This window comes from Rutidosis leptorrhynchoides, chromosome 9 (assembly GCF_046630445.1).
Source record: "Rutidosis leptorrhynchoides isolate AG116_Rl617_1_P2 chromosome 9, CSIRO_AGI_Rlap_v1, whole genome shotgun sequence".
NCBI lineage: Eukaryota > Viridiplantae > Streptophyta > Magnoliopsida > Asterales > Asteraceae > Rutidosis > Rutidosis leptorrhynchoides.
Genome location: NC_092341.1, coordinates 159,266,661 through 159,277,837, shown reverse-complemented (window position 1 = coordinate 159,277,837; position 11,177 = coordinate 159,266,661). Strand labels below are relative to the sequence as shown.

Genomic DNA, 11,177 nt, shown 5'->3' with positions numbered 1-11,177 from the left:
TTTTTATTGTTATTATATTTAATTGCACTTTTAATTATCGTACTTTTTAATTATCGCAAGTTTATTTTATCGCACTTTTATTATTCGCAATTTCATTATCGTTATTTACTTTACGCTTTAAATTAAGTCTTGTATTTATTTATTATTTTACATTTGGTTTTAACTGCGACTAAAGTTTTAAAATCGACAAACCAGTCATTAAATGGTAAAAACCCCCCTTTATAATAATAATATTACTTATATATATATATATATATATATTTGTATTTTTGTAAAAGTAAACTAATATAGCGTTAAACTTTGTTTAAAGATTTTCCCTGTGGAACGAACCGGACTTACTAAAAACTACACTACTGTACGATTAGGTACACTGCCTATAAGTGTTGTAGCAAGGTTTAAGTATATCCATTCTCTAAATAAATAAATATCTTGTGTAAAATTGTATCGTATTTAATAGTATTTCCTGCTGAAATTTAAAGCTATTTTATATACACCTCGCATAACATCAAGTATTAGGTACACTGCCTATAAGTGTCTGTCGGTATCTATACAATGTATAAATCCGGATACCTTCTGGGTTTCTGGCAAGTCTTGTATTTTAGCCACCTCCTTGGTATATCTATCTATTATTTCTCCCAAGCTCTCTTTTGATTTCTTCTTAATGTCGTGACATTCGACATGTGTTCTTTTGCGTGTGCGCAAATTGTGAAAATTTAATAAAAATCTTGAGCGTAAATCCACAAAACCTGTAATGCTTTGGGCTGGCAAATTATTGAACCATTCCCTTGCTACTCCTTGCAGCACTATTGGTAGCATATGGCATGCTACTGCATCACCCCAGCTGTGTGTTCTTACAGTTCCTTCAAATTTTTGTAAAAAGTCATCTGGATCTGATAACCCATCATAACTTCCGAGTGTTAGAGGCAATACTGGTGCAACTGTGAAGGGATGATTGGCGATGTGTGGCACAAACTTTTCCATTGTGGGAGCTAACTCAAGGCTTTGCTTAGCTTTTTGCCCTTGCATCATTGCGAACCAATTGCTCATAAATTCTTGTACACGCGCTGGCTCATTGAAAGCGGGTGCCAAGTGTGGTGGCGCGACTTGCTGTAATTGAGATATGAAGCTATTTGACTGGGCTGCGGCATAATGCGCCCCACTATATTGATTACTTGCAACAGTACGGACTGGGAAGACTCATACGTTGTTGACCCTTGTTGTGGTGTCAGCATGATGTATGAACCATCTGGATTTCTCAGACCCATCTGCCTGATTCTTTCCCGAGCTTTCTCGGTAGTGACCCTTTCAATTGGTGTTTCGGGTTCAACCGAGGTGATAATTGGTATTGTACCCATACAGGTAGCTTTAAGTTTAAAGCCTGTTGGAACCGTTTCACTTGGAGAACCGAAGCTCAGAATTTTTGGTGACAGATCCTCGAATGGTTTATAGCTAGTTCCTGTTTCCAGTAAACTTCCTTCGGGAGTATGCCACCATCCCTTAGACGATTCATTCAGGACAGTTCCTGATGTAACCGGCCCTGTTTCAATACTTGGTGTCGATGGAGGCTTTGATGTGCCCTTGGTTGGTGCTGGTGGCGTCGACGGTGTGTTCGTAATAGTCACCGTAGGTGTTTGAAACCCTGGACTTACTGGAGAGTCCGATCGCCCTTGGTTCTTTGCACTCTTACTTCCTTCACCCATTCTTACTGACAATTAAAAACCTGAAAGTGACCGATTAGTTAAACAAAAAAGTTTTATGGAAAGAAGATACGTACAATAAATCATATACAACATGAATTCCAATCTTCTTTGTTTCATATAACCGGTCCCACGGATGGCGCCAAATGATCAAGCATATTTTCACGGGGTCAAGGTGAACCTACGCTTGAGTGCATAAAGGGGTTTAAGGACTAAAAACATTCGGACCTCCGACGCGTAGTCATGGATAACCCATATCGGTATCATTTCGATTCTGACAGGGTGGCCGATTTGAGAGCCCACCAACAACCTAGCATACGAGGTTGAGTGGCCCTAAGACATGAAGGTTTTATAGTTCAAGACATACCTGAAAGTCTTTAAGATTGGTAGAAGCTTTATTCTTACGATAGAGATTTGTATGCTGTGGTTTACATATGAGTAAATGAATGAATGTCCCCGTATTAGGGTTTATGAGCTATGTATTTATAGGCTCATGAATTAGGGTTTCGGTAGAATCTCTTCCCTAATTAAATGTGATCTTGTCCCAACTAACTTTCGTTATTTAAGGAAAAGAATCCGAATTAATTATACCGTACATTCTTCTAAAATGTACTGGACCCTTATGCAAGTATACAAAACTCGCATCAGATGGTATAGGCACACAAGGTGCGACTATACCCATGACATATGCCTTTGTGTGTAGTTTTAGGGTTTTGGATACGCATCCGCACAATCTTGCGGATATGCGTATCATTAAGTCCCCCTAGTTCGATGTTATATACAATGAAATATAGTGTATGACGTCGAACTAGTACGAAAAATATATACCCAATGAACCTTAACGACCACTTTAAATCAGATTAGCATACTCAATAGTGCTAATATAATTCCTAGTTGGGTATCGAATATAACCGGACAGATTGTGAGGTTATTTAAATATATATGCGTAATCGGATACTGTGTGAGCATTAAATGCAATGTATGCGTGCAGTCACCAAACTGTCTTTTCGGCTGCAATTCCTGCACCCGAGGTGATAACTGTCACTGTTTACCGAAAAGGTAACGATTGTAATTATGAAACCGCCTATTAATGCTAACGTGCACCGGACCTCTTAACAAGGTACTTAACTTGAGATTGATACACGTGTACGGCTATCATTATACCCGCGTTACTTTTTGACTCCCGTATTTTCTTTATAAATAGCCTTTTGGCTTTTTCATATCTCACAATCTTTTTTCTTTTTAAATCACTCTACCCTTTTCATCTTCTCTGAAAAAAGCTTAATAAAGGTATATCTCATACTCTTACGCTCTGCATGATGTAACCCTAGTTACAAATTTTATTTTTCACTGATTTGTTGTTTTGATTATTGTCTTTGCAGATGAAGTTGGAATCTTACACACCGAATCCGACCATCGATTCTGGTAACCAGACAAGTTCACCAGTTAGTCGTTCAGATTCACTACCTTCATTATACCAGACTCCCAGTTCAAGAGGGTTAGGTAACCAAAAAAGGTTACCCGACGAAGGTATGAATTTCATCCGACAACCTTTCAGTTGAATTTTGATGTTAAGATATTTATACACCATGCTTATTGCCTTTGCAGGTCCAAACAGTGTAGCTCATCCTTCAAAGCACGTGTGTCCAAACCCAGAAGATTTGTCTCTACTGATTCCAAATATCGATGAACTCCTGAAGGTTTCTCTACCAGCATTTTCCCAACAGTTTTCTTTCCTACAATCATGCGCCCCTAACAATTGATGCAGAAGCTTTCTAAACTTTCTCCAACCGAGGAACTGTATATGGACACACAATCTACATTGTTTAACTTTGCTAAGGACCTCAACCATTTGCAGCTTAAATCTAATGCGCTTGCTCATCCACCACCGCCGTCATCCACAGAGACTTCCTTGCAGCAAGAAAACGTAAAACTATCTGCTCAGCTTGTAGTTGTAGTAACTGCGCACAAGCAGGCAGAAGAGCGAATTAATGTTATGATGTATAAAAGGCAATAGGAGGAGGATCGGCATATTGCTGAGAAGCGGTTTATGGAGTCGGAGATTACATCGCTGTCTGCAAAGCTCAAAGAGTCAGAGAACCACGTCATCTTTTTAAACAAAAGCTTTAGTGACTGGATTGCGTCACAAGAGTCATGGGTCACAAAACATGACACTTTAAAGGCGGAGTATGACATTCTCCGCAAGGTTTTACCTAACCTTGTCCAGCATGCTCTCGACTGCAAAGCCGTCAAGCAGCAATTTGGTGCAGCCATGGTTGCTGCATATGCGTATGAGCGAACCCTGTTCTGGAATGTTATTCACCAGGAACTGTATGTTCCCCCCGTGATTCCCCCCAATATTGCTGAGTTGCTCGTTGATGGAGCCAAGGAAAAATGTGAGGAAGCTTGTTCCCAACTTCAACAAATCTCGATCCCCCGTCTTCAATTTCCCATTAACGATCCTACTATCTCCGCGCAGGAGATAATTACTGACAAACTCAATTGAGTTTGTTAAGCTACCTTGGGTGGATACTTTCAACCATCCTTGGTGGATTGTTTTTTGCCAGCGAGGGATAGGCCTTATGTAGTGACCCGAACTTTTCCATGTTTATATATATTAATTGAGATTGATATTTACATGATTAAATGTTTCCAACATGTTAAGCAATCAAACTTGTTAAGACTTGATTAATTGAAATATGTTTCATATAGACAATTGACCACCCAAGTTGACCGGTGATTCACGAACGTTAAAACTTGTAAAAACGATATGATGACATATATATGGATATATATATAGTTAACATGATACTATGATAATTAAACATATCATTAAGTATATTAACAATGAACTACATATGTAAAAACAAGACTACTAACTTAATGATTTTTAAACGAGACATATATGTAACGATTATCGTTGTAAAGACATTTAATGTATATATATCATATTAAGAGATATTCATACATGATAATATCATGATAATATAATAATTTAAAATCTCATTTGATATTATAAACATTGGGTTAACAACATTTAACAAGATCGTTAACCTAAAGGTTTCAAAACAACACTTACATGTAACGACTAACGATGACTTAACGACTCAGTTAAAATGTATATACATGTAGTGTTTTAATATGTATTTATACACTTTTAAAAGACTTCAATACACTTATCAAAATACTTCTACTTAACAAAAATGCTTACAATTACATCCTCGTTCAGTTTCATCAACAATTCTACTCGTATGCACCCGTATTCGTACTCGTACAATACACAGCTTTTAGATGTATGTACTATTAGTATATACACTCCAATGATTAGCTCTTAGCAGCCCATGTGAGTCACCTAACACATATGGGAACCATCATTTGGCAACTAGCATGAAATATCTCATAAAATTACAAAAATATGAGTAATCATTCATGACTTATTTACATGAAAACAAAATTACATATCCTTTATATCTAATCCATACACCAACGACCAAAAATACCTACAAACACTTTAATTCTTCAATTTTTTTCATCTAATTGATCTCTCTCAAGTTCTATCTTCAAGTTTTAAGTGTTCTTCATATATTCTACAAGTTCTAGTTACATAAAATCAAGAATACTTTCAAGTTTGCTAGCTCACTTCCAATCTTGTAAGGTGATCATCCAACCTCAAGAAATCTTTGTTTCTTACAGTAGGTTATAATTCTAATACAAGGTAATAATCATATTCAAACTTTGATTCAATTTCTATAACTATAACAATCTTATTTCAAGTGATGATCTTACTTGAACTTGTTTTCGTGTCATGATTCTGCTTCAAGAACTTCGAGCCATCCAAGAATCCGTTGAAGCTAGATCCATTTTTCTCTTTTCCAGTAGGTTTATCCAAGGAACTTGAGGTAGTAATGATGTTCATAACATCATTCAATTCATACATATAAATCTATATTATTCGAAGGTTTAAACTTGTAATCACTAGAACATAGTTTAGTTAATTCTAAACTTGTTCGCAAACAAAAGTTAATCCTTCTAATTTAACTTTTAAAATCAACTAAACACATGTTCTATATCTATATGATATGCTAACTTAATGATTTAAAACCTGGAAACACGAAAAACACCGTAAAATCGGATTTACGCCGTCGTAGTAACACCTCGGGCTGTTTTGGGTTAGTTAATTAAAAACTATGATAAACTTTGATTTAAAAGTTGTTATTCTGGGAAAATGATTTTTATTATGAACATGAAACTATATCCAAAAATTATGGTTAAACTCAAAGTGGAAATATGTTTTCTAAAATGGTCATCTAGACGTCGTTCTTTCGACTAAAATGACTACCTTTACAAAAACGACTTGTAACTTATTTTTCCGACTATAAACCTATACTTTTTCTGTTTGGATTCATAAAATAGAGTTCAATATGAAACCATAGCAATTTGATTCACTCAAAACGGATTTAAAATGAAGAAGTTATGGGTAAAACAAGATTGGATAATTTTTCTCATTTTAGCTACGTGAAAATTGGTAACAAATCTATTCCAACCATAACTTAATCAACTTGTATTGTATATTATGTAATCTTGAGATACCATAGACACGTATACAATGTTTCGACCTATCATGTCGACACATCTATATATATTTCGGAACAACCATAGACACTCTATATGTGAATGTTGGAGTTAGCTATATAGGGTTGAGGTTGATTCCAAAATATATATAGTTTGAGTTGTGATCAATACTGAGATACGTATACACTGGGTTGTGGATTGATTCAAGATAATATTTATCGATTTATTTCTGTACATCTAACTGTGGGCAACTAGTTGTAGGTTACTAACGAGGACAGCTGACTTAATAAACTTAAAACATCAAAATATATTAAAAGTGTTGTAAATATATTTTGAACATACTTTGATATATATGTATATATTTTTATAGGTTCGTGAATCAACCAGTGGCCAAGTCTTACTTCCCGACGAAGTAAAAATCTGTGAAAGTGAGTTATAGTCCCACTTTTAAAATCTAATATTTTTGGGATGAGAATACATGCAGGTTTTATAAATGATTTACAAAATAGACACAAGTACGTGAAACTACATTCTATGGTTGAATTATCGAAATCGAATATGCCCCTTTTTATTAAGTCTGGTAATCTAAGAATTAAGGAACAGACACCCTAATTGATGCGAATCCTAAAGATAGATCTATTGGGCCTAACAAACCCCATCCAAAGTACCGAATGCTTTAGTACTTCGAAATTTATATCATATCCGAAGGGTGTCCCGGAATGATGGGGATATTCTTATATATGCATCTTGTTAATGTCGGTTACCAGGTGTTCACCATATGAATGATTTTTATCTCTATGTATGGGATGTGTATTGAAATATGAAATCTTGTGGTCTATTATTATGATTTGATATATATAGGTTAAACCTATAACTCACCAACATTTTTGTTGACGTTTTAAGCATGTTTATTCTCAGGTGATTATTAAGAGCTTCCGCTATCGCATACTTAAATAAGGACGAGATTTGGAGTCCATGCTTGTATGATATTGTGTAAAAACTGCATTCAAGAAACTTATTTTGTTGTAACATATTTGTATTGTAAACCATTATGTAATGGTCGTGTGTAAACAGGATATTTTAGATTATCATTATTTGATAATCTACGTAAAGCTTTTTAAACCTTTATTGATAAAATAAAGGTTATGGTTTGTTTTAAAATGAATGGAGTCTTTGAAAAACATCTCATATAGAGGTCAAAACCTCGCAACGAAATCAATTAATATGGAACGTTTTTAATCAATAAGAACGGGACATTTCACCTTACAGCCTCGGAGGTTTCGCATCCCTATATTATATTTTTCTTTTTCTGTTTACAGCGGAGTATACGTCTGATCGCTGTGGGCGAGGATGGCATACTCTCCTTAGTGTAGGGCAAATGTTCCAGCCAATGCCACCCCCTTTTTTATTTTTAGCTTATATTGGAATATATTAGGTCAAATTTTTGTATATGCCCCGCTTTTATGCTAAGCGGTTGACTTTATATTCTCAAACCGCAATATGTTAGCTTTTGATTGAATATAATTTCGACAACTTTTTTGGTTAAGGTGTATTTATTGTGTTTTTACGAAATCACTATGGCGGTTATAATGATTTGTTACAATATTATGCATTCAATAACTCTTATGTAGAATAAATGCCATGACTTCATGACGGGAGCGACCCTTCAATCGTTTCATGATCTTTTTATTCTTGCGCCAACAATCCAATGTTGTATGCAAAAGTAAGCAAACCAATGCTTATAACTTTATAATCAAGACTTTTATAAAATTTTTTATAAGTATGTACGCGTATACAATCCAATGCAAATTACCCGTACTATAGACAAACCAATGTCTATACTCAAGAGTCTTCCGGCCACGCCAATGTCCGGGTTATTTAAACAAGTAAACCAAACTTGTATTTTATAGTCAAGACTGTGCAAGTCTCCGTCTTGCGCGGTGTACAAGCATTTAAAACAAACCAATGTTTTACTACTGTCACCATTAAAAATAGTATTAGTAACCAAACTAAACTATGCCACTTGAGACTCAGAGTGTGTCCCTGTGCAGCTTAAGGGGCATGCAATCAACAAATGTAAAAATGCACAAGTTATTGGCTTAAACTGCATAATTCAATTTATTTCAAACATATCTTTTGACCAGCACTTAGCTATCATGTTTACAATGGAAAATAAAAATTCACATGATAAAAACTTTAAAAAGTTGTTTGGGGTGATCAGTCCCTCTACAGTTTTTCATATGTAGCACCGTTTCAGTGTTTGCGCATGCCAGGTGCGCTTTATTGCTCTTCCATCCAAACTTGCTAGACGATATGCCCCTGTATCACTTACGCCAATAACCTTGTAAGGTCCTTCCCATTTAGGTTCAAGTTTACCCGTGTCCTCTGCTCTGCTTGCTTCATTTTTTTGCCATACCAAGTCCTCCAATTGGAAATATAATGGTTGTACACGCTTATTATAGTATCTTGCGATTCTTTGCTTGTTTATTGCTTCTTTTATAGCCGCCATTTCTCTGTGTTCTTCAACTAAGTTTAGGTTTTCACGCAGTTCTTCGCTATTGCTACTTTCATCGAAGGAAGCTATGCGCATGGTTGGCACATTTATTTTGGCGGGTATTATAGCCTCGGATCCGTACACCAAACTAAAATGTGTTTCAATAGTTGTGCCCTTTGGAGTTGTGCGGTGTGCCCACAAAATGTTAGGCAATTCATCTATCCAACCCCTTCGACACAATCCTAATCTTGCTTTGATTCCTAAAACGATATCCCTATTCGTAACCTCACACTGACCATTCGCCTGAGGGTGTGCGACTGATGTAAATGTTTGTTTTATATTTAATTCTTGGCACCAGTCACTAAATGGATTACCTTCGAACTGCGTACCATTGTCGCTTACTATTTCATTTGGTATTCCAAACTGACAGACGATGTTTTCCCACACAAAATTTTGAATTTGCTTGCCGAAAATTGTTTTTAGTGGTTTGGCCTCTACCCATTTCGTGAAATAATCAATGGCCACTACCAGAAATTTTACACCCCCTGGTCTTGTGGGGAATGTCCCCACTATGTTAATTACCCATTTACAGAACGGCCATGGAGACGCGACCAGTATCATAGGATGTCGCGGAGCCTTGCTAACCGGTGCATGAAGTTGACACGATTGACACTTACGTATTACCTCTGTGGCATCTCTGTACATTGACGGCCAATAATATCCAAGCCGCATTATTTTGGATGCAACTATTTTGTGTCCCGAATGCAGAGCGCACATTCCCTCGTGTACTTCCGGTATGATTGACTCCGCTTGAGTTGGATTAAGGCACCGCAAATGAGGTCCCAGAAAAGACTTTCTATATAGAATTCAATTGTCTAACAGATACATTGGTGCCTTCATCTTAATCTTTCTTACTTTATTTGAATCTATCGGCAATGTACCTTTAGTTAGAAATTCTATTATTGGTGTCATCCAACTCTGCTCCTCTTCTTCAACTGCAGCTGAAACACTGTCTTCTTCAATAGATTTTACTTTAACTTCCTCAACCAAAATTTCTTTCTTAAAATGACTGAATGTTAATGCGGCTAACTTACTTAGCCCATCCGCCTTTTTATTCAGAGTCCTCGAAACTTGAGTTATCTTGAATAAATCGAAGTCAACTGCTAGCTCTTGCACAAGCTTTAAGTATTTTTGCATTGATTCATCGTGTGCTTCGAATATTCCGTTAAATTGGTTTGCAACTAACTACAAATAAACATATACTGACAGTTCTTTAACCTCCAGATATTTTGCTACCCGCATCCCAGATAACAATGCTTCATATTCAGCTTCATTATTTGTAACAGGGAAGTTGAATCGCAGTGCGAAGGTATATTCATCTCCTTCTAGACTTTTTAGGACTATTCCTGCCCCTGCGCCTTCTGGACCACAAGCCCCATCTGTGTGCATTTCCCACAGCTGTTCGGGCAGAGGTGGTATGTATTTCTTTTGATTCATGCGAGACTTCGATATCTCCGGCTGTTTCAGCCAGATAATCTGCTAGGACTTTCCCTTTTAACGCACTTCGTGGTGAAAAGCTTATTTCATGCTCTCCCAATTCAATAGCTCATTTGGCCATGGGACCAGAATTTTCTGGTTTGTATAGCACCTGCTCAACAAGTATCAGCGAATGTAAATTTGTTAGGATTTATCAAGCAATTTTATATTTGTTTGACAACAAATTGTTGTTTCTCGTACCTGCTTTATCGGCTGATCTGTTAGGAGCCTTATTGGGTGCGCTTGGAAATACCTTCGTAAGCGTCTAGCCGTATGCACGAGTGCATAAACCAGTTTTTCGATTGCAGGATAGTTTAATTCGCTTCCTGTCAAAGCTTTACTAACAAAATATACAGGCATTTGTACCTGTTCGCACAGTATAATTACATAACTTTGAATGCCTATTGATTGAAAATTAGCTTTTTTTTTAATTTTATAGTACGTACCTATCCTATGTCTGCTATTAATACTGAACTTATTGCTTCCTTCGATGCTGCTAAGTATAGTATCAACGATTCTCCCGCAATCGGCACAGTCATTGTTGGCAGCTCTTTTAGCAACTTTTTCATTTCTTGAAATGCCACTTCTGCTTCCTCCGTCCACTTGAAATCCGTTTTCTTTAAGCAATTCTTCAATGACCCGAAAAAGGAGAGTGATCGCTCTGCGGATTTTGATAAGAACCTCGTTAATGCCGCCAACTTACCCGTTAAACTTTGTACTTCTTTTTTATTTCTTGGTGACGGCATATTCTTGATTGCCTCTATTTTCTTTGGGTTTGCACGTATCCCGCGCTCAGTTATTATATGACCGAGAAACTTTCCTTCTTCCTCTCCAAAACTGCACTTCGACGGGTTGAGCTTCATATTAATCTTTCTTAA

At 36.5% G+C, this 11,177-nt stretch overlaps 1 protein-coding gene across 1 annotated transcript; it reads right to left on the bottom strand.

Moving 5' to 3' along the window:
• Window positions 1-9,630: 9,630 nt before the first annotated feature.
• Window positions 9,631-10,260, bottom strand: LOC139868431 (uncharacterized). The gene is made up of 2 exons (XM_071856763.1): window positions 10,060-10,260; window positions 9,631-10,008 (listed from the first exon to the last, which is right to left on the bottom strand). The coding sequence occupies exons 1-2, from the start codon at window positions 10,258-10,260 to the stop codon at window positions 9,631-9,633; spliced, it is 579 nt and encodes a 192-aa protein (XP_071712864.1).
• Window positions 10,261-11,177: the final 917 nt, after the last annotated feature.

Coding starts and splice junctions, on each gene's coding strand:
- LOC139868431 (XM_071856763.1), bottom strand. CDS start 10,260: ATGAATCAAAAGAAATACATACCACCTCTGCCCGAACAGCTGTGGGAA. Junction 10,009..10,059: donor CATTGTTATCTGGGATGCGG/GTAGCAAAATAT, acceptor GTTTATTTGTAG/TTAGTTGCAAACCAATTTAA.